Raw genomic sequence first — 26,589 nt, 5'->3', positions numbered from 1 at the left:
TAAACAATTGATTTTTAAAAAGATTTTATTGTGAGATTATGCTACTGCAATAAAAGATGAACTTAAGGCTTTTTACACACCTTTTGATCAAGAAGCCAATAAATGTGGCCAGCACTGTAAGCGTTTCCCTTTCATTTCCTTCATTTCGTGTCAAACAGTAGTCAGATAAGGCCGGTTTTCAGAACAGAGTTTTAAATGCTTGGTGGTTCTTGAGTTGACCCTGAAAATTATAACCAAATATCTTTGGTGGCTTACAGCTGGGCTGTAGATATTCCAGAAAACCAACACATTCAATGAACTCTAACATTTATAATAAGAAAAGTGGTTGAATAGCCAGCCAGAATTATAGAAAATTATTGTTGTCTTACACTGTTTGTTTGTAGGTGTTACCAAAACGGAAGAAAACATTTGGGTCTAAAGAGGAATGCCATGATACATTCATGTTACTGCTGCCATCAGTCATTAAGATGTGGGACACTGTTTTGGAGTTTGGAGTAACAGCACCATCTCCAGGTCTTTTATTGTACTGCAACCCGTAGCCATGGCTTAATGTTTTGTGGCTTTTTAGACTTTTTGCACATCTCTGCAGATTATTGAGGAATGGTTAAAACATTTTATAAATCTTAAGGTTTTTATTTGTAAATTCTTCAACTTTTGTAAACATTTACAGTGCTAATTTTTTAAAGCAATTTTACATGCTGCAGTTTATGGACCAAATCCTGACTGATAATGGTTCATTTTTGTCTTATCAGAGCTCGGTTTATTAAGTTTGTTGGCTTCTTTTTGTTAACCTGCTTTGTTTCGGAAAGTGACAATAAGTTCTATGAGTAATTATGATCTGGGAAGCTTCCTGGCCATTACCTTTTCCCATTTGCAGTGTGAAATTGTGCTCCATCATGCTGGAAAATATTCTTGCAAGATGTTTTGATTCCACTCTTCTGCTGACCAAGCTCTGCACTGCAGGTAACTCATCTGAACTTCGCAGCAGTTGCCTTAAATGTGAGGTCATTTGGATGCAAAGCGTTGATGGCCGTATTCTTTTCTTAAAGGGTAACTATTGCTAACACAAGAAGACAATGATTTCAAGCAAGTTTGCCTCTGCTGGTTAGATTTCTTCCAGACTCTTCGACTAAAGGTAAATCATTTTCATGTGTATGTTATAGTTTTTAAAGAAAAAAATATTAAGCTTCCAAAATTTCATGACAAAGAAAACTTTGACAATCTTTTTAGCTTTTTACGCATGTGATCCAATAAAACTGAGCCTGTTTTGACACTATAATGCAGTCCCAGTTACTGTACCATGCTTATGTCGTTCAAACACTTCCCAAAGTCCTGTTTAATAAAGCTAGTTTAAAAAATGTAGGAAGGAAGCCCAATAGACTTCTTGAGAAAATGAAACCAGTTAGGAGCTGTCATGGTGGAATTTTCTTGTTTTAATTTTCAACCTGTTTGTATGTTTGCTTTCAGGTGTGTCGTCAGGATGTTTTCAGAGAAAGTCCATAAACATTTTAAACTGAAAGCTTAAAAACCTTCACATTGTTTGGGAATCATTTTACTGGTGTTTTGTATTAGGAAAGGTTTTATCAAGAAGTTTTTGACAAATTTTATGTCATCTGCAGATAGTGTAGCCTTGGCTCCAAACAGCTGAAACTGCTTTGAAATGACCTCTTTCAAACAACTCATGTCCTCCTGATTGTGCAGTCTGACTTCAGCTCCTACTTGGTGGAATATGTGGGTGAGGCCAGTTCCTGGACTGGAAGTAGCCCCTGAGTCCTTCCAGGTCTACAGCAGGGAAGTAGGCTCCAATGCGTTTTCTCAGCCACCACTTGCCCTGTGCTGTGCTTGCACTGCCCGGCTGCGTAAACTTATACCTGAAGTGTTCTCCTCGAACCCATCTGACAGAAAGACAAAGCAGAAGCACATAGAACTCACATGATGCAAATACTGGCAGTCACAGATCTTTTTATGCTTTTAAATATTGCAGTGGAGCAACCAAGAATAATTCCCACACATGGAAATGACCAGCAGTCCCTTGCAGCAGTATTCAGACCGCTAGCAGTAATCATACTTCAAAGTATTGTATTTGAATTCTACATGACAATCCAACACCAAGTAGTGCATATCTGGGAAGTGGAATGAAGAGCATACATGGTTTCCAAAATCTTTCCATCAACTTTACCCAGCTTTCCCATTCCTGCTTAACAAAGGCATTCCCACAGCATGATGCTGCCACCATCATCATAAAGATCACACTGAGATGAAAATCACACACAGACTGACTCTATTACCAGTTTGGTCACTTCCGTAGGTCAATAGTTGCAGTGGATTCTATTTAGAGGTGTCATAGTTAAGGGGGCTGAATACAAAAGTTTTTTATTTATTAATAATTTAGAAACCATGTATCCTTTCCTTCCACTTCACAACTAAGTGCTACTTTGTGTTGGTTAATCAAATAACATCCAAATAAAATACACTGGTTTGTGAATGTTAAGTGATTAAATGGGAAAACGTTCAAGGGGTATGAATACGTCTGCAATTAACTGTAGTCCATGTTTACCCTCCTGCAATATAGAACAGTTATAACTGAGTCTCAAAATTGCAGGCCTTTTTCTCAGATGGGCACCTGGAGGCAACTGGGAGCAACCATCTTCAATGACCGAGATGTGAGTTGTGCAGGAGGACAGCTAACTTTCTGCAGCAACATGTCGGATTTGAGTGACTTTTTACGTGCCCCCGAAGATGAATGAATGAAGAATTTATTTCAGACAAATACATACAAGAACCTCAGTGTGAACTCAAACAGTATATTGTATATATACATATATTTATATATAATGTGTGTGTGTATACAAAGAAATAAAAAATATATATATAACCCTACATTTACACATACAGATATTCACATCTTTACCAACATATGTACACATAAATTTATATGGACCCACAGCAACACAGGACCAGGACTATTGTATATGTGTGTATGTTATGCACACACCCGCTCTGGTTGAGGTACCCATTAGTGTTCACCGCCCTTCTTTTATCTCATATCTTTTTAAGATATTCAGTTTGAGCTTTTTTTTTTTTTTAAACTAGCATCATGCTTGGACTTAGCTGAGTTTGTTCCAGACCTTCATATCACCGAATGAAATGCACATTCGTTTCATATTTGTTCGAGCATGTATAGATTTAAAATCAAGATTTTCCCTGCTATTTTACCTGCCCTCTCTCTTAACATAATGGTTTTGTATGTTATCAGGTAGCTGTTTATTTCTGGCTTTATATATTAACTGTGCTGTTTGAAATTCTACCAGATCTGGGAATTTTAGCAGGCAGGTGTTAATAAAAAATGGATTAGTGTGATTGTGATAACAGGCCTTCTGAACCATCCTAATGGCTCTTTTCTGGAGCGTGTATAAGGATGAGAGTGAAGTCCTAAAGGTGTTATCCCAAACTTCTACACAGTAATTCAGATATGGCAAAATCTGGGAACAGTAGAGAATGTGTAGTGCTTTATAATTCAGGAAATGTTTCGCTTTACTAAGATGCTCTGCCATTAATGAAATGGCATCTTCGGGGACCCCTCAGCCATATCAAATGTCACTTAAATCCGACATTTTCCTCTAAAAAGTTATTTGTCCTCCTGTACAACTCATTACTCTGTAACTGAAGCTGGTTGCTCCCAGTTGCTTCCAAGTTAGAATTCTGAGAAAAAAGTCATGGTCTTCTGTAGCAGAGCAATTCACTTAACTCTTACACCTTAATTAGTTGGCCATCACTTTTTTCTTCGGGAAAAAACAATAATTACCAGATATTTTATTAGAATGAAAGAAAAACAAATGTTTTTAAAATAATTGTAGATGTCATTTATTATTTGTTTCACCAGGGGGAGCCCTAAGGCAGAAAGTGCTATGCTCAGAAGAGGTAGTTACACTGTGAATTTTGAAGTGGACAATACAAGCACCCTGGTGATGCTCATCTGTGTTTACCTGGGGGGGTCTCTGCCTTGGAAGGGGTTGTAATCCAGCAATGAGAGGACCATGCTGTCATTGGCTAGCAGGCGTCCTGCAATGTGGATGATCCACTCACTCTGCTCATAGGTCTGTGCAAACACAAAGATACTCCAGTGTCAGTAGAGAAGAGCAATACAAATAGAATTAATGAAAGGTAGAAGATGCAGATAAGTTGACGTTACATTCTCACACCTGGAAGGCAGCAAACCACATGAGCCAGTCCAGCCGGTAGTGGTAGGGTGATATGAGGCAGGGTTGCTGGTAGACGTCTCCTGGCTTACACTTGAACTGGTACTCCTCCCAAACCGTCTCAGGGTTTTTGGGATCTGGGCTCAGAGTTCCCTGGAAGATCACCTCGGTCCGCTCTTTGGTGATGCTGCTCGAAGGAGGAAGTTTCAATGACATAAAGACTGGTTTTCACTCAGTTTAGCTGTTAAATAAAGCATGCCTCATTACATTTTCATAAGAGATTAATATTCTAAAGATGGGTTGTTCATGTATTGTTTTCTTGTTTCTGAATCATTAGCATTTCTTCATGAAATTACAAAAGACCAAGGCAAATAACTGAATTCTTAAGGTTCATGGTACTGATTTTTTGCATTTAACAGAGAAGAAGCAGTGATTTACCCCCATTCTAACCAGATCAAGCTGAAGGCACATCTCACACCAACAAAGGAAACCTGACACAATATTCCAGCTGAAAATCTTTTTTATAATACTGCTCAGAAGTTTGCATATACTCATCATGAACATGTACATCATAATACTCTTGGACCTTTCATGAATTATTCAAACTGAACTTTTAACAGCGTGGCATAATAATACAACAAAATTAATTCATTTCAGTTGAAATTATTTGAGGTTGTCTCTAAATTATCCAGGCTCAGTCATACACATTAAATACATACACCCCCATTAAAGTTTGAACACATTTCTGTCACAAACCATTCGTTTACCACATGCCATCAGTAAGCCTCGGGCATAATACAGACACCTACTGCTACCAGTAATTGTAGAGTTCATTTAAATCTGTTGGTTTCCCTCCAAAGACCCAACTTTTAAACATAGTCAATAGGTTTGATGTCAGGCTGCAAATATAATACCACAAACAAGTAACAATTGAAGAGCTTAATGTTCCAAAGGAGGTTTGGATGTGTGTTTAGCTGAGTTTTAACCATCTAGTTGTTAATTTGAGGAAAATGTGAAGGTTCTCTTTCTTCTTTATCCCATTCAATGTTTGCAATTTACCAGTACCATTGAAAGCGAAGAGGAGACCCTTAGCACGATGCTCCCTCCTCCAGGCTTGACACTTAGTGTGGCACCGGTTTAAAAACCTCAGCTTGACTTATTTGGAAATTATACAAATCCATTTATCGAATTCTAGTCAGACATACAGTTTAAATTGTAATCGTGGTCAAATAGCTCAGTGCTTGTTCCTTAATATTATAACCAATTATCTTTCATCTGAGGGGACAGTACAGGTCAGATGATTAAAACTTGGACACATTTGGATGTTCCAACAGAACAATGATCCCAAGGACACGTCAAGAGAGGTTTTAAATAAATAAAGCAGGATAACATTAAGCTTCTGGAATGGCTGTCTTAAAACATGTGGACTGAAGCTAAAAATCGAAACAATGGCAGGAAAGAATTAAAAGAAACTCTACCAATTCAACAAGAAAAGAGTGGTCAACATTATGCCAGAACTTTGTACCACAACAGCTTCATTTCCTACTAAAAACCTTCTAACTGTACCTGCCAAATGCCCCGTAGGTGTTGACGATGCGCAGGGGGTCGAAGGAAGTGTTCATCACCTGCCGGGGACTCAGCAGGTTCATCACCACTGGGATGCTCAGGCAGCCAATGAGAACACCCAAAGAAATGTTCACCACCCGGCGTATCAGCGTACCTAACACACGCACACAAGAATGAATTATGAAAATCCATAATGTGTCTCATTTCGGTCTTGTGGGATTTTCTGGGAATGACGTGGAGTCTTTCAAAGGAAACCGGATATATTTATTGTCATGTGATCTAAATCTTAACAGCCTGGCAGGATGTCACAGTCAGTGTTATTAGGGGCGCTAAATCTCACTGTGGAAGTGTGTGATCCCATTAACAATCATCAGAAGAGAATGTTTAATCTGTTACATCAGAGGACGGTGGGTATTTGAAAGCGGTGGCCAAGTCTGTGCCTGATCTTTCCCACCGACCCGTGATACTACTGAATACAGCTATATAATATCCACAAAAAACAGTTATTTTCTCCACCAAAAATCACTCTCTGGGTCTGTTCGAGTGATGAAAACATGGTCCCACCAAAGGTATGGAGCATATTTTTAACTGGATAACGTAAAGACTCCAAATGGTCCAATATGTCCAGTATTCAGCTTTTTAAGTGCTGATCCCTTTTATTTCCAGAACTTTCTCTCCTCTGGCATCTATTAGAAATAATCCAGATCCATTTTGCACCTTATGGTTAGACATACGATTGGAATGTAACTACTTATGCTTATTGGCATCCTTGAAAGTGTGTAAAAATCCTGAAAATAATTATTTACTGCAGTAAAAAAATGTCACGCTGAAGATTTTTGATATATGCAACCTTTAATTTAGGGACATTTATTCACGGGAAAAAAAAAATCCTGTGTTAAAAAGTAACTTTTTTTCAAACAATAATCACCAGTGTAACATTGATTTGCTCCTTTGCATTAATACCTTGTGCAACCCCCTTTGGCTAATAGGACAGCCCCTATTCTTCTCTTATACCATTTCAAAAGCATGAAGCAGATTGGATGGGTTTTTACCAGAGGTAGTGGTGCTATATTTTTGTACTATTTAATTATCTATTTTTACAGAAAAAGTACCTGGAGCGAGAAACAAAAAAGAAGTTTGAAAACACCTTTTGTGGGTTTGGGGGCTTGTCCAGTTGCCTCCTCCTTCTGGATCTCCAACACAGCTTCTTTAGCTCCTGAGCCGCAGCGAAACAGAAAGCTCAGTGATGCGTCGTCAAAGCAGGCCAAACTGGGGACAATGGTCAGCCAGTTGAGAAAACTGAGGTTCCCGCTGATGATCAAGACCACCTGCAGGCCAGACGAGAGTGACAATGAAAACAATAGCCACATAACATCCTGTTAAATATACCTAGGAAAATTTTGTTTGATGTTTTGTTAGTCTTTCAGCAAGCGACCTGAAAAAGGATCTGGATCGCTCCGTTCACCATACACATCCGCCGTCCTAGGAAGGTGAAGAAGGGAGCGATGAGCTCGATGAAGTGGTTGGACAGCGTCTCGAAGCGATGGAACCACCACGGAAAGTGGTGCATGTAGTAGGACATGGGGTTTGGCACTGGCTGGGTCTGGAGGTAAACAACAGTGATGTGCAGATATATATCTATATATATATATTTTCTTATCTAGTTTTCTTTCCATTTAAAATGAAAAAGTTTCTATGAACCAAGAAATAGCTGGTAACCAGAATCTACAAATTTTACACTTGACTGACCCTAACTGGTGATCAGCAAGGAGAAAACAAAAAATCCGATCTTTTATCAAATCAGTGAATGCACCATAGCTAATTGCTCACGCTGACAACACTGTTCAGCTGTTCATCCAGGCTGCTAGGAAAGAAGACTTAAGCAAATACCAGAAGCCAAAGTCCCTCTTTTTAATCATTCTGAAGAGTCCAATTCTATCTGTCACAGAACAAGCTGGATGAAAAAATATTTGCAGTGTCTTGGAATATCTCAACAACGGTAAGGATCTACTGACCACACAGGGAATACTCAGAGGTTTAAGGTTAGCAATGCTAACTATGCTAAATACTAATAAAGGATGATAAAGACAGTTTAAAATGCTGACTAATCATTTTGTCTTTGAGAATAATAGAGAAATTCTGTTTTGCTGCACAGCTATGTAACACAGACTGCTCTCTCTCTCTCACACACACACACACGCGCGCGCACACACACACACACACACACACACACACACACACACACACACACACACACACATACACACACACACACACACACACACACACACACACAGAGAGACGTCACCTCTGGTCCTAGTATAAATAATTACTGATTATTCACAAAAAGGCAGGTTAAGGCTGTTTTATAATAACGATAATAAAAAGGTAAATTGTGTGAGCTATAATGTGTCTTGTGTAGAGCGTGTAAGTCATATTAGTTGGGGTTTATTAGCTCAAATATTCCTGTGTCATAACTAGGAGGATTTTACTGTTCCAAGAGATTTTTTTTGAGGCATTCAGACATGGCTCTGTAACTTTTAGAAAATCTATGTCTCATTTTACTAACATTTCAATGTAATGACAAATATACATTCATCCAGTTCTTGTTGTTTAATAAAAAAATGACTGATATTGGTCAGAGCTTTACAAAATCAATGATGAGAAATCGGCAAAAGACTCCCTGATCGGTGCATGTCCAATAGAAAGTTGACAGAAAACATTTTTAATTTGTGAGGGCTCCTAAAGCTCAGAATGGAAGTTTACTCTGCTTTACATTGGCACTCGTCTCAGAGTCAGTCGGGGGAGTAATTTCTGCACCACACCCTGAGGGGAACATTTCCAAGACTAAATAAAAATGGAACTTTATTTAAATGAAGGTGGCCGCACCTACATACAGGAAAACACTCAGAGGTTTCTCAGTGCTGCACCATGTTTGTCCATGAAAACTGTGTAATGGCTGAACAGGTAAACAGACCCGGGTTAAGCGGGGAAAAATAAATATAGCACAAAATAGGTTGAGTAAAGGAAAAAAATAAGGCAGCTGTCAAACAGATCAATACTTTTATTGTATTTCTGAATGAAAATTGGAATTAATTAACAAGTGGGGCACCTAAATCTCAGTCAAACAAAGCACCCCACATGGCCCGCTAAATGCTGTGCTACGACACACCAACCTGAATGAACAAAGTGCCAACTGTCCTGCAATGCATCGCCACGGTCCCCTGAGAGTCAGGACAGGAGGTTAACCTGCAGTCTCTCTGCAGGACTGAAAGGGAGCAGTGTGTCAGAGGCGTTAACATGGCGTCAACTGGCGCCATGGCCTTCCGTTCTTAGAATGTCTGTGTGTGTTTGTGTGTGTGTCTGTGTGTGTTCTTGTATTTGCTGCTAAGTGAGAACCATTTTTCGTATTTTTATCGCAAAGTGAGGACAGTTTGAAAAAGTGAGGACTTTTTCCTGGTCCTTACGTTACCAAATTCCGTTCTCGGGACAGATGTTAGGTTTAGGATTAGGGTATAAAATGAGCTATGGTTTGGGTTAGGTATGAACTGATAGAGCAGAATTTTTAGAGGCCAGCTCCTCCTAAGCGAGCACTGACCACCATACATGATGACCTGGGGTGTTGAACGGCTCAACTCAGGCTGAGTGGCGTGAGTGGTTGATGGAGTGTGGGGGATGGAACCAGTGAAGTTGTCATCTGTGGGTTATGAATTGTGGATTCTAGCGGTGTTGCTTTAAGGTGTCTGAGGGGGCCTTGGTGTTGTGCTGTCCACACCACAGAGGGGGCCTCGGGCCCCCCCCCCCCGATACAATTCGCTTCGGAATAGCGAATTGTATCAGGAATGTTGATTTAATAAATGTCACATAGATAAAGAGAAGGTGTTTGTGTTTATTTTGTCCAAGAGTGATTTGTCAGTCAACATAAGGTCAAAGTTCCCCACGTTTCAGCAGAAATGGTTGATTAGACAGTGACATCTCTGGTAATAGTTATCAATTATTATTATTAGTATTTACTAATTGTAATTATCAAGGGCTTTGAGCCACAATTACAATCCCAGAGGACATCTCTGATTTCGATTCATAAATAAGGATTTTTGGTTAAGAAATGAATTTGGTCAAATTATGATTTTCAATTATAATTATTGATAAATATTAATTAATCAATCATCATAATCCCAACAGGCTGCTGACTCATTTATTTATGTTTAAAAAAATAAAGACAAAAAAAACTTTTAGTACGTCTGTTCACCGAAACTCTTCTGGAATGCTGACATTTTGTTCAATCACACTTATTTAGGCTCAAAGTTAATTACTTCTGATAAAACCAGATCTATCATTATACAAACTTTTTAAAAATAAATACATTTTTAATAAATATTTTTTTATTTATTTATAGAAAATTTAGACTACTTTCAAAAGCTAAGCAAGGTCAGGTTCGTTTTAACTTGATCTGCATGGTTTTGTCCAACAATGAGATTTCATTTTAAAGCATTTAAAATTCCTAATTTGAACACAATTTAAGTGATCTTGTGTCACCGGCTGACAGATTGCATGAAAATGTGTGCTCCCCAGTAGCTGGAACTGAAAAACATTATCATACCTGATAGTAAATAAAGACACAAACTAAGAACAAAGAGGCCTGGGTGTTTTAATTCAGATGCAATTCATCTAATTAACCCATTCAGTAAAGTAACAATCTTCCATAATGTTGCAGGTGATAACATCACTTTAGTCATATATATATTTTCTCCAGTCATGTGTTTAGACTGGAGCCTGTGTGTAATAATTACAGAAGGCACTGTTCCTCCCTCTAAGGCTTTTGTGTTAAGAAGATAAGTGTGGCTCAGAGCTACAACCGTGGTTAGTTAGCCTCTGAGAAGATTTTAGGTCTTTTTTTTGCACTTTAGACAATAACCAATTTAAACACGAAAGGGACAAAAAATACGATTTAAAACATGATTGATTTAATTATTTTAATTAGTAAAAGCATTGATTCAGGACCAATCACCATATTATATACAGTACAGTGCAATGACTTAATGGAATGAAGGCCAATACATAAAGACTCACCTCATAGTGGTAGTCCATGCAGGTCAGGTCTCTCCAGCACCTGTCTCCTCTGATTTTAATGAGGCCCTGAACAAAGAAAGAAAACGCTTGACACAATGTCTTTGTTGTCTTTTAACCTAACAGCAAAAAGAGAGAAGAAAGGAAAAACAGGAGAAATCAAATAGATAGTAGATGGTTGTCACTTAAAGTCTAAAGTTACAGTTGCAATTTATATTTTTTAACCCTCAATGCTAATAAGAGGTACTGGCAAATAAAGTAAATTAATTTGATATGCACAAATTAAAGAACAGTTTAAATAGTTATATAAAATTATGTTATGAGGACTTTATCCAAATTCAACACCAAATTGCTCTTTCAATGACACCTGCAGTCACAAAATGATTCAACCTCCTCAACAGAAATCTTTATAAAAACACACATGCAAATCGAGTGTGCTCTCAGGCACCCCTCATGCGACCAATCAAAGGTTTCATTAGTTGCATCAGGTTGAGACACAATGCCTTAAATACATGCAATGTTCATGGTTATGTTTCATTGCATGTGAGAAAAATGGCTAAGCAAAGAGAATGGTTCAAGAATTGCCCAACAATTTCAGAGATAAACTCATTGCCCAACACGAACAAGGAAAAAGATAGCAAAGGCCCTGAATGTTCCCCGAGATTGAGCTGGGAGCATGGTTTGCCAGTTTAAAGATGAAGGAACAGCGGTTACGCCACCTGGTGGGAGAAAGAAGAAGCTATCAACGGCTGCCACCGCATTCATGAAGAAGCAGGTGCTAAAACACCCTCGACTGATATAAAGGACCTGCAGCAAGACTTCAATGAAGGTTTTAGTTTCCACAGTTGAAGCTCCATTACGCTGAAAAGCTCCATGGATGAGCTCCAAGACGAACACCACTACTACAAAGAATCCAAACTTTTCAGGTCAGTGGATCAGTGGTGTGTCTAGAGGAGGACAGATGAAGTATACACTGAAAAGAACACAGTGTCTGCAGTCAAGCATGGTGGTGGCTCGAAGATCGACTGCAAGATGGAGTCAATCAACTACTTTAACTCTCTCTCACATCATGCTGTGGGTGTGCTTTTCTTCACTAGCAACAGCGAAGGTGGTCAGATATGATGGGAAAATGGAAGAAAACCTGTTGGAGGTTGCAAAAACCTTGAGATTGGGGCAGCGGTTCATCTTCCTGTCGTGCAACCCCTCTAAGCATACAGCTACAATGGAATGATTTAGATAAAAGCATATTAGAACATGTGTCAGAATGGCCCAGTCAAAGTCCAGATTTAAGTCCACATAAGAATGTGTTATAAATTTTTAACACTGAGATTCACAACTACTCTCCATCCATCCAGTCTGACTAAGCTTGAGCTATTTTGCAAAGAAGAATGGGCAAACATTTCAGTCCCTGCATGTCTAAAGCTTCTTAGCGATACAGCCCAAAAGACTTGTAGCTGTAATTAAAGTGACAGCTGGTGCTTCAAAGGACTAACTTAGTACTCAGTACTAACTCCTATTCCTTCCACTTAACAATTTACATTATTTTGTATGGATCTTATATATAAAATCCCAATCAAATACCAAGTTTGTGTTCGTAAAGTGAGAAAATATGACAGACACTTGTAATCAGATTGAAGAACTAAAGGCAATAATTTGGCATCAGACAGAATAAGAGCACGAAAGTAGATAAAAGAAATAATGCCAACAAACAAAAACAGGGCCAAAATGGCACCATAACAAAACCAAACAATTAATGTTGGTTATCTCCATAAAAGCCACAGATAGTGAAAATCGTTTTTGGAAAAATCTTGAACTCAAAGTTGGACCAACAATGTACTGACTGTCTGGCCCCAAACATCTAATCTAAAAAAAAAAAAAAAATATGATGTTCAGAATGACGTTTTATTCAAAACTTCCCTGAGATTACTACCAGACAAAACGCCATGCTTTAGTTAGTTCCCACCAATATGACACAATGTTGTCACCACAGAAATGTGATTTGTAGCCACATCAGTAGGAAGAGGCATGAATCCCACCATTAGATGAAGGACCTTTTTATTTCTCTGATGATAAAAGGATTCTCTGATAGATCAAATCTGATCTGACAGTTGTTTGTAGACATGTAGCTGATCTAATATCTGCAATAAAGCTGATCACAGATGTGAAGTCATTTCATTCACATTAAATGCAGAAAAATGTGTCTTCACTTGTGTGGCTGTTTTCCATCCACACAGCTAGAAAAATAACGTCTTATCCAAAACACGAGACTGTCAATATTGACACATCAGCCCGTCATGTGGCTGGCATGGAATGCAGAGTAAAGCGCCTGCTAACCTGTTTAATTTAATTTAGGAAAAACCAGAACATCTCTCTCTGATTAGGAGCTTGGCCGAGGAGGTGGTGAGGCTGAATACTCTGCTGTTTATCCAATTCAGTCATGAGATGCAGAAACATCATCAGTAACAACCAGATTTAGCAAACAGCTCGGTCTATCTAGAGTGTGAAGAACGCCAGGTAGAGAGATAGCTGCAAACTTAAGCCTGCACAGATGTCCTCTAATGATAAACATAAGGGAAAAAGTTACATGTCATCAGCTTTGTAAACAATATAAGAAAATACACTGGTAGGTTGGTCAATCCTCCATTAATCTCAAATGTCAGGAGATGACACAAACAAGGAACAATAAGAGGAGTTATTAGACATGCTCAATAAATGATACTTTGACAGAAAACTATCACTGGACGTTGACCTGAAACACCAGTGAAACATAGTGGTGAGAACATCATACTGTAAAGGGACCGGAAAGGTGGTCGAAGTCGATGGGACGATGGATAAAGCTAAAGACAGGGCGATTTTGGCAGAAAACATGTTAGAGGGTCCAAAAGTCTTGAGACTGGTGTGGAGATGCCACTAATGCAATTATCTCATCTGTGATCCTGTGACACTATCATGAGGCATCATGAGAGGATTTTCAAGACGTGTCATAAAAAGGATTGTGCCACCTTCCAACGAGACCAGTTTTCAGTACGCAAGCCCCCTCTTCAGAGGAACCACATGCATGATATGATGTAAACTACAGCCTTTAAACTCTAAACAACAGGCAAAGGGTTAGGCTAGTTGGAGTTCTGCTTGTACCAACATACAGCATTTAGTTTATAATAAAACTATCAAAATGATCCTTACCCCATTATATTCTGTGAATATTACATTGTGCACAGTGAAGATGAAACCATTGATTTAAGTCTGACATATATGCAAGAAAGTCTCTATTGTTAAGTGTGCGCAGTTTTAACTGTGGACCTCTTAAAGAGAAATGTGACATGTTACATAAGTTACCGTTATATTAAAAACGAGACTCATTTGGGTTTAAAGAATGTAATCATATTTTATACAGCACTATCCCTTGAACTTTTTTGCATTGCCCTATCATAACCACAAAGATCAATGTATTTTATTATGATTGTATGTGACCAACACAAAGTAGTGGATAACTGTGCAGTAGAAGGAAAATTGTAGAGTAGAAGGAAAAGATGACACGGTTTTCAAAATGTTTAATAAATAAAAATCTGAGAAGGGCGACGTGCATTTATATTCAGTCCCTCAATGCTTTGTTGAAGCACCTTACACTGCAGTTACAGCAGCTAGTCGTCTGTGAAGAGCATTTTCCATGTCTTCCCACAGAGTCTCACTTGGATTTGGGTCGGAACTTTAACTGGGCCACTCTAACTTATGCTTTGATGTAAATGTTTCCTGTGCAGCTCTGAGTGTATGTTTAAGGCTGTTTTCTTTCAGGGTTGCCCTTTTTATAGCTCCATTCATCATCTCATCAGCACCTTGCAGAAGAAAAGCATCCCAACACCATGATGCCGTCACCACTATGCGTCACGGTGGAGACGGTATCCATCTTGAGGGTGATGTAAAGTGTTAGTTTTCCACCGCACGTAGCATTCTGCATGCAGGCCACAAAGTTTCATGTTGCTCTTATATGACCAGAAGCCCTTCTTCTCTATGTTAGCTGAGCCCCCAACATGGAACGTGATTTATGAAGAGTAATTGTTTGCAACAGATTTATGGGTGTAAAGGCAGCTGCTTACAAATGCACGCCATGCCTTTCAGAAGTTTTGAAATCCTGGCTACTTTTTGTTTACACTTCACAAATACAAACTATTTGTGTTGATCTGTCTCAACAGTGATCCTCCAGATCACTGTATTACAGTGATCTGGAGGAGAGTTAGCTCCCCTCTGTGTAAGAGTTTTCTCCGTGCTCCTGCTGGGAGGAGTTCCACTCAGCCTGTGGTGACTGTCCTATAAATCCCATGTCTGTGCTCTAAAATTCACCATGAAACCTGACAAACAATGAGGTGTGCTGGGTTAATCATACATTTGGTTTGGCTTTACCAAAGAGCAGCAGGACAGCGGTTCAAAAGCATCAGTTTAAAATTAGGAGGGCAAACACCAGAATAAACCAGGGAACTGCGCTGATTTTATTTCCTCAAACTGGATTCCTGCATTTGTTATGCTTTTGTAACAGAACTAATTGAAATCTGATTGAAAATATTCCACCAATTTACTGTTTGCTTTGAAATAACCCTAAACAACCACAAACTTCAGTTCTGTGGGATCAATGAACGCAAAGGAATGGAGAGTACTGAAATGGTAGGAAAATGATGCAAGGTTTTAAAAAACTTTCTTTACTAACAGGAGTGTTCGGGATTCCTGAGTCAAAATGTTTTCGATGCAATTACAGAAGCAGGTTTTTTGGGGTAGGTTTACAGTTAATCTATCCTCTTTTCATTTATAGATGAACAGAGCTTTGTAAGATGTTGAAGGTTTTGGGATTTAGGTTTATAATCTAACCCTGCTTTTTGTTCACTAATATTGTCACAGAAAAGCTGTGTTTAACCTGATATGAAATTACCCACAGGTTGGCTGATATACATATGCTATCCACACCTTCCAGATTTCTGTTTGTACAAATTTGGTATAATTTTCCTTCTACTTCACAATTGTACAGTACCTTGTGCTGGTCTATCATAAAACCTACATTGAGTTTGGTGGTTCTAACTTCAGAAAATGTGAAAAAGCATTCCTTTTACTTAGCACAGTATTGCTTAAAAACGAATTCAATTAATATATATTTTTTCCCTAATCCGTGAAATAGCATTTTTTCATTAAGTGCCTCACAATTTTCTGGTCCTCCCGTCTCTGTGATTTTACTTACAGCTCCCAGCATGATGCGAACAATTAGCCACCTGAAGGTCCAGATGCAGATGAGGGAGGGAGGACAGCTGCGGGGAATCTGGGACAGAGTCCACAGTGGACACAGGAAAATAGCCAGAAAGCCTGTCTCCAACAGCTGGCTCTCCCAGCCTGCACACACAAGAACATTTATAAAGTAACACAGAGTAAACAATGCTGCCCAGCACCGACTGTGATGTCACATTATTAATGCAGGCGACGTAGAAATTTACCAGTGTCGTTCTGTGATATTTATTTTTATACTGAAGTCGTTCTTTGTCTTTAATTTAGGACAGAAAGCAGATCTACCTATGCAAACATGTTCATGTTTGTTATTTTTTTGGTTCAGCTGCACCATAGCAGCTGACTCACTGGTTTCCACTCCTACCTAATAAGTGGCCATAGTGTTCTGGTTTTTTCAACTCTACTGAATACAGAAGAAAAAAAAGGTTGGAGTAATTTTCCACCAAGAATTTAAGAATTTAAGAAGGATGAACACGTTCTATCATGGAGGGACCTGGTTATCTGAAACAACATGACTTACTCACACGGGCAATGAGCTGAGCCTTAGTAAGTATAGCGTTCTCAGTTTAGCATTTTAAAATGAAATCATTAGCATGAAATATTGTGAACTCTTTTATTTAATTGGTACAAAATCAGATTTGGAATTATGGAGACCTACATAAACTCTAATTTTACTATCTCTAGGCAAAAAACTAAGTTAAATGCTAAAGATGGTGGAATTGGTGAATGTCATTATCATCAATACTTTTAGATGGATTTTTGTTGTTGCTATATTTAACATTAAATTCAAGACTCGACTGTTTGTGTCTCACTGTTTACATTTGTTGCCATTTGTGTTCCTGTATCAAAAGCATATTTTACGTGAGTCTAAATGCTAAGAAAGGAAGCGCAATTTGTAAAACATTCAGACCCATCATATTTATGATATATGTGTAGCGCTTATGATGCGCCCCCCTCTTGTATGAGTGTATAAAATTCACTGCATCAGAACGGAGTACGTAACTTTCACTGCGTCATTTTATAAATGTTTTAATTAGTTGAAGCCACGTCAAGCACACAGCATGCCAAGATGATTCTTTTTCAGTGCAGATACAGAATCTGCATTGTGTAGCAACGTAGGTATAACAAAGTATAAACAAATAAACTACTAAATATGTTTTTAATTTTGTAATTGGGTGTAACAATGCTGAACACCACTACAAATTCACTGAAACACAGAAATATTAATCTCTGATTGAGATAAGTTTTCAATTGCAGTTAGTGTGTATAAATATAATGATTTAACCCCTATGCCCCTTCGGGTGAGTTTAGCTCTTAGTGTAATTCTTATTTTTTTGCAAAATGTTCTTTCTAGCAAATTTTTGAAATCTAATGTCTATTTTTTTGACATGTGTTTTATGGCCGAGTGATCCATTTTGGATCCTCTAAATTCTTTCACCTCAAAAATACCACATTTTAAAAGCTGCTTTTAAATCATACATCAAATACTTATTCAATGTATGATTGGCGACTGTGGATTCAGTGGTAGGAGTTTATCCTGTAACCAGGTGGTTGTTGGTTCAAAACCCCGCTCTGTTTGTCTCAGTTGTTGGATATGCAATCTTTTACATATCCAAGACTCTAATCCACTCCAAAGCCCCTTCCATCTATATTTTCTTAACTGGAATACAATCATATAAGTTTTGCAATAAATAATCCAAATTTATTTCCGAATTTAAATGATTAAACTGACAGTTAAAGGGTTAAACTTCTATATATGACTGACTATTTGGTAGGTTTGAGAAAATATGAAGTAGTAAGACATATATATAAATGCATTAAACAAATATTAATATGTAACGTTTCAAAAGCAGGTTTTTATGGATGCTCATTTGTGCCATAAAGGTGCATAGGTGATGGTAAATCTGAGAAAAGAAAGTCAAAATTATATCAAGACCTCCCTTCCAATCCACCTCTTCCTCTGGACAAGGAGAATAAAGAAGGCCCTGGTGGAATTAATATGATGTTCACTTACCAAAGGAATACCTAGAAAGAAAAGAAGGACACAAGACCATCAGATTGAATCTACTTTTACAAAAATGTCTAAAATTCTAACAAAGCTGGAAATAACTACATGTATTTTATAAGAGGCCATGGCATGCTGGATACATAATTTACAGATTAGGTTTGCCTTGACATTTTGGTAGGAACTTTAGGCTAAAATGCCATTCATAATCAAAACTGCATTTTTATTTTGTATAATATTGTCTTTGATCGATCTTTCTTTCAATTCTCCACCACACAGACATGTTATACACCTGATTAGTTAAAACAAAATTGCAGCATCAGAATTACTTGAATGTCTTCTGTAGTTTTGCTGCTATATGTCACTGAAGCACATGACATTTTAAATGGTTTACCGTAGATCAAGTAATCCATAAAAATCTTAACAAAGAGGATTTATAAAACATACCACCACAGCTTTTCAAAGTCAATGGCGATATCTTTATCATTCATTAAATATAATAAAAGGAACTCTACACAGGACGTTTTTCAAAAACAGCATGTTATATTTTAGAATAGAAATGGGAAGTGTGTATTTACAGAAACATTTATATTGATGAGAAATGTTGGCAATTGACTTGGACTCAATGCAGTAATAATCTATTTTTTTTAGGACAAATAAGAATTGTTTACCCAGGCCAGAATCATGTTGCCACCAGGGCAGAGCTTACCTACCACTGGTAGTAATAATTCTATATGGTTTAACCCTAAAAGACTTAATCAAAGATCCAGTCTCTTATTTAGAGTAAGGTAAACTCTCAGTTGCAAAAGGTCTTGACCACAAAGTAATATTTGTTTTTTTAGCCGATAAAGGATCCGCCCTGCGTATACACTCACCACAGCTGTCCCACATTGACTAGGGAGTGGTAAAGCACCCACAGAGTCACCATGATCACCATATTGGCCATTCCTGCCACCAGGACAAACCCTGACAACGCCATCCCCAGCATGGCAATACAATCTAGGTTGGTGTCCATGCTGCTCCAGTCCAGGAACCAGAGGACGGAAGGTGTGTAGGCCAGGGCCGCCAGACCGATCTTTCCTCCCACGTAACGCTTGACACTATTGAGGTAGCTCTTGCAGGGCATTAGGCCGTTCTCGCCAATCAGCTGTTTGTTCTGGTTGTAAGCAACCATAAAAGCCACAACTAGAATAAAAAAGGAAACATGAAATGAAGGTTAACATAATGATTATCAGCTCGTTTTATTTTACCTTTGAAGTGTCGCAAATTCTGTACAGAACTATTTCATATGTAAAGTCCATCTCTCCAAAGGTTTTGTTAGTGACAACAAAATCCAAAAACATTAAATTTACATGTAGAGTCAATATTTACTCTGTAGACCTTTCTTTATAATTTCTGTAATTCTCTATGCCATGCTGGATATTAACATCTGGGCCGAATCCTGACTGATGGTGACCCATTCTTATCTTATAGTGTTTGGAGTTGATTGCAGTCTGTTGGCCTCTGTTGGCCCACCTGCTTTCTGAGAACTGACTGCAGGTTTTCATAAGGGTTAAGATGTAGCGTTCAGCTTTTCCTCCTCAGACAAATAATTTTTCTAACACCTAAATAATCAGAAGAAGGATCCATGCATCCATTGTTTATAGCTGCCTATCCACGCAGAGCCGTGGTGGAGCTGGTGCTTATCTACAGCGGTCATTGGGCGAGAGGCAGGTTACACCCTGGACATCACAGGTCAACAGAGACGCACAGAACCAACAACCATACAGGAGGATTCTTTAGAGAAAATAACTTTGCTCCAGACTTCTGCTCTCCATCATTGTACTTACTGCAGAATTCCTTCATGCTTTTCTTAACATGAAGATGGTCCTTTGCTCCTCATCTTTCCCTCACGCTTGCCTGCTGCCAATATTAAACAAGCTCTGCACCGGCGGTAACATGACTAGAGTACTCCTCCTTTATCCTGGAGCTGCACTGCAGAGTAATCACTGTTCTGTGTTCATATCAACATAAGATGCTGACAGCTGTTAATTGAGGCGCGAATACAGTTGGATTTAAAACTACATCGCTCGTAGTTCTAACAAATTGAAGAAGTTTTATGCAGGTTTAGCATGGTTGGAAAAGAGAAACATGAATGCAGTTCGGTTCTGTAGAAGCCAGAGAAACTCACAGTAAATAAAGGCGACTGAGCGCAGCAGCACAATACGAGTGAGCCAAAAGGTCCCGGGTTGTAAGAACGCAAAGTGCTTCTCTTTCTCTGAGTCTTTGCTGATGGTTTCTCCATCTTCTGAGCTGCCAGGAACATAATCTGTATCCGTCCTCTTGCTGTCCACACGTCTCCTCCTCACGGAGCTCTCTGCAGCTGCAGCGCTGGCCGCCATGTTCACGGGGCTCCCCGTCACGTGACAAAAACATATGCGGAAGTGAGAAATAATAATAATACGATTTTTTTTTATGAAGTTAACAATATATACATAAGTAAAAGACACAAAGATATAGAAAAATAATAATATTATTATTATCTAATGAATGAATCATTATTTATCAAATATTCTACTACTACTTTGTTACTATCAAATATTCGTTTTGTCACCTAACCAAACAAATATTGACTAACGTAAATAAGAATAAGAAAGAAATTAAAAAACTTAAATAAAATAGGAAAACTAACAGAAACCATATAAACATATGTTTATCAAAATGTAGTTTGTTTGTTCCTGGACAGTTCATCCTTTTTGGATAGTAGTTTTCAAAAATTAGTTATAAAGGTCTTTGAAGAACGAGATGAAAACCTTTAGCTTAAAATTCTTTGGCTAAAACTGACATTGCTGTATTGGGTCAATAACACCATCAAAAAATAAATGAATTATAAGGAAATATAAAAAATTGAATAGAATAACAAAACATCAGCTATATGTTATAGCTGACCTATAATCAGACAATGACTATTAAATAAAGTCTCTAATAAAAACGTCATATGTAGACAACATGGAAGGAAACAGATATTGAAAAATACAAAACACACAAAACAAAAAAAAACAAAAAAACATTGGCCGGTTTATATAGCCTAATTACGGTAGATAGCAGGTTGTTGTTTTTTAAAGAGAGAGCTGGTTTGAAGTATACTAAGTGCCAAGAAATGCCACAAATCATTAGTTATTTAGACATATTAAATATAAAATAAAACTGTAAATGTGGATCAAACCAGATATGTTAAAACAATTTCATAACCATCTCCATATTAACGTACAGATCATTTGCTGCTGCAGTACACTACAAAATACTTTCTTGCTAACTAAGCTGAAATAATCTTGTTTTTTCTTTTTGTTGTGTTTTAATTTTCCATGTGGCACATTTGAAAGAGATTGATCAATAAGTGTCCATAAGATACACGTAATCATATGTTTGTCAGTTTTCGTCATTATGGGATAAAGCTAATGAAAACACAAAATTCTGATTAAAAACTTTGAATGTTAGATAGGACCATGGTCAACATAATCATGTGGAAGACCATTGACAGTTTTCCGGCAGACAGTCATTGACAGCCGTCTCAAGGAGAATAAGCCACAAAGGTTTACTGCTAAAAAAGCTGGATGTTTGCAGAGTCATGTATCAAAACAAATAAAGTAAAGTTGAGTGGAAGAAAAAAGTATTATATAGCTCATATACTGTCTATGTATTTGTTTTCAGCTTGAATTTATTGATGACATTTAAATGCGTCTTTTTTTTTTTATTGCTAGGGGCACTTTAGGGCCTCCAAAGAGTAGTCATACACCTCTATATTTACAGGCTATGATAATCATAAATGTCCAAAAGTAAATATTGTAAAGTTAGACTAAATCTCTAGTAGAGAGAAAAGTGAAAGAAATATAAATATTTGTCCGAACGGTTTTCAAACCTATAACGCGATTTAAATAAGATAAAACACAGAAACTAAGAATTCCTTGGTAAACATTGAATTTTCCAATTCATCTGCCTCCTTTTTATTTTGTGCAGGAAGGACGTCCCCGACGTTTTATGCAGGCCAATAGCCAACGAGGGGTGGAGAGATCGCGGCGTTTTAAAGAGTTTACGTTTTGATGAGCTTGTCAAAGTTGTCAGGCATTGGGGAAGAATGTGAAAGGCAATGGAATCTCCGCACCAGATTATTTCAGTGACGGAACTTAATTCGTTTTCCTGGAGGTCCAGTCAGCTCTGCGCGCCTTTACGCACTTGGAGAGCTCTTCGGGAACTTTGGTGACGCTACAATAAGTCCAATAAAACTATGGCCGAGGAGAACAACTCGCTGACTGGGGATCCATGCAGTCCACAGAGCTGCGACAGCTCCGCGCCTCGGCATGAACTAGACCAAGAACCTGTGAACTCTCCTGCTGGATCTGATGCGCTGGTAGCGGCCCGTTCGCTCTCTATGACGCGCGGAGCGGAGAGCTATCCGGAGGACGAGCGGTTCCCCGCCTGCATCAGGGACGCGGTGTCGCAGGTGCTGAAAGGTTACGATTGGTCGCTGGTGCCCATGCCGAGTCAGGGGGAGAGGGGGTTAAAGAGCAAACCTCACGTAAAGAGGCCGATGAACGCCTTCATGGTATGGGCGCAGGCGGCGCGGAGGAAGCTGGCCGACCAGTATCCTCATCTGCACAATGCTGAACTGAGCAAAACGCTGGGCAAGCTGTGGCGGTGAGTGGCTGGTTTTCCAGGCGTATGGCAAAACATAAGAAGGGTAACATTTACAGTAGTGGTGAAATTAGCTTACAATACAAATTAGCTTTCTATGGGGCTGAACTGTACGCTGTGGAGTCACATTCACCCTGTTGTACAAGCGCGCATTCATACAACGATACGTAGATTGGTTGGCAGCTTGAGGTTACCTGCCTTGCCCAAGGGCACATCCACATGTAGCAAGAGGAAGATGGAATCACATTTAGACTTAAGCAAAACGTAGTAGTAATTTGCAAGTGCCTATTTCACACGACATCATGACTTTTTGTTTTTATAGAGTAACAGAAGTCTAGCACGCTGATATTAGCTGGTTTATTAGTTTATCTTCTTTGGTAGAGCCTGCAGTCAGCTCCTCAACAGACGTGCTGCTCACTGCATGCCAGAGGTATTGGTCTTGCTCCTTGGTGTTTGTTTTAAGTGAGGGAATAGTGTTATAGCTTTTTAATCAGACGTCTAATTGGCAATGCACAGCAACAACTGAGGGAGGGGTACTACTCAATGCCTAATAGAAATTAAGAAAACATTGTTCACACTGGCATTTTTTCTAGCACGTGTTAAAGGACTTTAAGTAATTTAAATGGAATGAGGACACATGATCTGTAACGCTAATACCAGTTTTTGTCTTTTCTAGATAAGATGTAATGTTTAGTCCACTTTGAAGTGAGATTTACCTGTTCACTCACTTCTTCCTGCATTTGCCAGGCTTCTCTCCCAAACAGAAAGGCGGCCATTTGTTGAGGAGGCTGAAAGGCTGAGACTGCAACACAAGAGAGACTATCCGAACTACAAGTACCAGCCTCGGAGACGCAAAAGTACTAAACCGGGCCAAGGGGAACCAAGACCTGGACTGGTCCAACAGCAGCAGCAGCAGGGCTTTTATAAGACGGAAGCTGGGTTGGCCCGGCTGGGTGGCGTTGGAGGGGCGCCCAAACATTACCATCCAGACAGGCCAGGTGGTAAGATCATAAAACGTCTACAATTGCAATCTTTCTTGTGAGGTGGAAAAAAAACTGAATGTTGTTTTCTTAATTTTTAGGACACCCTCATGGTCCCCCAACACCTCCAACCACACCTAAAACTGAGCTGTACATGGAGAACAAGCACAAGGGCCAACAACCTGTTGACAGCAGCTCTGCTGTTCATTCCCACCGCAACATCGACTTCAGCAATTTGGACATTTCAGAGCTCAGCACAGATGTCATCGGTACCATGGAAGGCTTTGATGTGCACGAGCTGGACCAGTACCTGCCTCCGAACAGCCACAATACAACCCTTCTAACCCAGATGGAAACCAGCAGCCCATCTGGATCATACGTCCCCCAAAGCACCCAAACTCACTCTGACGGCATAATCAACTTCTCACTCAAAACATCTGATGGGATTTCAACAGAGGTGCCACAGGAGGACAGCAGCCAAAAACCTCAGATTAAAACAGAGCAGATGAGCCCGGGCCATTACAGCTCTTCGCCCTCCTCTTCTACTCCTCCACCACCCTCACACCAACCTCAGCACACCTCTCTTAACTCAAGCGTTTGCTCTTCCTCCCCCCCCTCCACCACATCTTCTCCTAATCCATCAGACTATACTGACCTTCAGAACGCCAGCTTCTACAGCTCGTTTTCAGGTTACTCTGCTAGCCTGTACCAGTATCCATACTTTCACTCCTCCCACAGGTCGTATGCCACGCCACTAATCAACAGCCTGGCCTTGGCGCCACCTCCACACAGTCCTCCCTCTGTCTGGGAGCAGCCTGTCTATGCAACACTCTCCAGGCCTTGACAGGACTGAAGTCTGGTCACAGCCTCAATTGCAGCACTCTGACATTTATCGAAATTTTTACCAGGTTCTTTGAAAAATATCACTGGCTAATCACTAAGTGTTTGTTGTCATGCAAAAGAAATCTTAAGACAAGGTCCTAGGAATGTGTTTTAAATTGGACCTCTTGAGAGGGCAAATCAGTGAAATTCTCCGAACTGTTCTGTACTCCACCTTAAAGAAATACTGGCTGAGTGAAAAACTTTCCATATGTTAAAGACATTATGATTTATGATGAAGAATAAATGATTTGTGTAAATCCTATTTTCAACTAATGTAATGGTCTCTCTTAATTTCAGCAGCTGATCTCCAGATGTTGAGACTATCCCTCTTCCTCTAGCTCTTAGTGGAAACAGAGCAGTGATAATTGGTCAGAATATGGGCAGTCAAGACAGGTTTGATTCTATGGTATAAACTGGATGCACTTCATTCTATTAAATTCATATGCTAGTTATCTTGAGTTATGACCTCTTATGGGATTTTCAGTTTGTGATGATGCTTTATATGTGGTACAGATGGGTGCTGGTCATTTTGTTCATTTCTAGTTTTAGCTACTTTTTACTCGACTTCTTAGGGAATGAAGGCATCTTCATTTCCTGCCACTGGACAATAACTCGACTGTTTGCCAGGATTGTTTCATACCTGCTTTGTCAACTGGGAATGGAAATGTGGTGATGTTACTCTAATACATACTATCTCCCTGAAGGAGGTAGCTAATAGTTATATAGTTTTATCGGCTGTTGTATTCTGTCATATTTTAGAAGAGCCAACTGGTTCAAATAAGGTTTAAAACCACAATATGTGGAAATAAGTGGTTTTCAGTAGTTTACAGTGTACAATTAAATTAAATGTAAGATTTAAGCTTTTCTATGACTATTTACTTCCACAATTCATAAAAATATCTAACAAATACTAATATGCCATGTTTTAAGTACATGGATATGAAAAGGTTTGTTCAGGGGTTACAGATCCCACCCCTTAAAAGTACTTGTGCACCAAAACCAACAGTAGATGGGGTTTGGTAACCCTTGATGACGGGGTTCCCAACGCTGTTGACATCTCCAACAGAAAAACATTTGGTAAAAGTTGACCACTTTGCACATATTTTTATCCATTATCTGCCCAGGCAACCTATCATGCATGTTGTGGACTGTAGAAGGAAACCTCAGAACCCCAGAGGGATCCCAAGCATCCAGGGAAAAACGTTCAAACTCTACATAAATCTGGATCCACAAGCTGCCTGGCTACAGTGCCACAAGACTCTCTTTAGGCCTGCAGTAATCTCATAGTATTTAATTTATTTAATGTTTAAATTGACATTCTGTTCTGTCCCTAGGTCTTTTGTTTGTAATGTTTCCAGTTTGCACCAGAAAATCTAAGAAAGAGTTTATTTTTTGTAACTTTCTCGTACAATTTCTAAGATAATTTATCTAATATGGAAGAAGAATTTTACTGTCTTTATTTTTCTGCTTTCATACCTTTCATAACTTTCATAAGTTCCCTTAGTTAAACATAGACATGTTGGGTACCCACAGAAATGTTAGAATCTTGGCTAAAAGCTGGAATAAACCATTTCTATGAACACCAAACCCGGTTAAAACTACAGGCAGTTGAATCAAAAACCCAATCTCAGCTGTTCACCACATGACTTCTACACACACAGCCAGCATGTTTGCTGAAAGCAGAGATCTCACAGTTTCCAGAATTCCAGAAGTCCAGAATTATAATTCACATTTGAAAAATAGAACTATTAAAATAATGATCACTTAGATGGAGTTTGAAATTTGAGAAAACTATTAGATTTGGGCATGTTATTTCAAACACAAATGTCACAAAAACCCATTGTGGCTTAAGAGGTTAACTGTGTAAAAGTATTAAAATGTGGTTTGTATTGATTGTTGAGGTCATGGCGTATTCCAAATTATTTCAATGTCATACAAGAATCAGCAAATCCTAGAT

General features: G+C 38.8%; 2 protein-coding genes across 4 annotated transcripts; one reads left to right on the top strand and one right to left on the bottom strand.

The window, feature by feature from the left end:
- Positions 1-7: 7 nt before the first annotated feature.
- On the bottom strand, positions 8-20,511 carry lmf1 (lipase maturation factor 1). The gene is made up of 11 exons (XM_047376974.1): positions 20,270-20,511; positions 18,975-19,284; positions 18,109-18,119; positions 16,054-16,202; positions 10,836-10,901; positions 7,201-7,368; positions 6,913-7,093; positions 5,766-5,919; positions 4,203-4,386; positions 3,987-4,099; positions 8-1,895 (listed from the first exon to the last, which is right to left on the bottom strand). Exons 1-11 carry the CDS (start codon positions 20,478-20,480, stop codon positions 1,709-1,711), a joined length of 1,734 nt encoding a protein of 577 aa, XP_047232930.1. The 5' UTR covers positions 20,481-20,511; the 3' UTR covers positions 8-1,708.
- On the top strand, positions 7,433-25,496 carry sox8a (SRY-box transcription factor 8a). 3 transcript variants are annotated; one of them, XM_047376975.1, is made up of 4 exons: positions 7,433-7,764; positions 22,096-22,773; positions 23,518-23,771; positions 23,852-25,496. In XM_047376975.1, the coding sequence occupies exons 2-4, from the start codon at positions 22,364-22,366 to the stop codon at positions 24,592-24,594; spliced, it is 1,407 nt and encodes a 468-aa protein (XP_047232931.1). In that variant the 5' UTR covers positions 7,433-7,764; positions 22,096-22,363; the 3' UTR covers positions 24,595-25,496. The 3 variants fall into 3 exon arrangements, with proteins under 3 accessions (XP_047232931.1, XP_047232934.1, XP_047232933.1); XM_047376978.1 differs by having other exon boundaries at positions 7,434-7,764; positions 23,518-23,768; XM_047376977.1 differs by lacking the exon at positions 7,433-7,764 and having other exon boundaries at positions 21,751-22,773.
- Positions 25,497-26,589: the final 1,093 nt, after the last annotated feature.

Source organism: Girardinichthys multiradiatus, chromosome 10, assembly GCF_021462225.1.
Source record: "Girardinichthys multiradiatus isolate DD_20200921_A chromosome 10, DD_fGirMul_XY1, whole genome shotgun sequence".
NCBI lineage: Eukaryota > Metazoa > Chordata > Actinopteri > Cyprinodontiformes > Goodeidae > Girardinichthys > Girardinichthys multiradiatus.
This window is presented reverse-complemented; position numbering and strand designations above follow the sequence as displayed.

Excerpts from the sequence above, each read along its gene's own strand:
- sox8a (XM_047376975.1), top strand. The coding sequence starts at position 22,364 with ATGGCCGAGGAGAACAACTCGCTGACTGGGGATCCATGCAGTCCACAG. Across the intron at positions 22,774-23,517 it reads ACGCTGGGCAAGCTGTGGCG|GCTTCTCTCCCAAACAGAAA; the intron begins GTGAGTGGCTGG and ends TGCATTTGCCAG. Across the intron at positions 23,772-23,851 it reads CCATCCAGACAGGCCAGGTG|GACACCCTCATGGTCCCCCA; the intron begins GTAAGATCATAA and ends CTTAATTTTTAG.
- lmf1 (XM_047376974.1), bottom strand. The coding sequence starts at position 20,480 with ATGGCGGCCAGCGCTGCAGCTGCAGAGAGCTCCGTGAGGAGGAGACGT. Across the intron at positions 7,369-10,835 it reads GCATGGACTACCACTATGAG|ACCCAGCCAGTGCCAAACCC; the intron begins GTGAGTCTTTAT and ends GTTTACCTCCAG. Across the intron at positions 1,896-3,986 it reads CAAGGCAGAGACCCCCCCAG|ATGGGTTCGAGGAGAACACT; the intron begins GTAAACACAGAT and ends TCTTTCTGTCAG.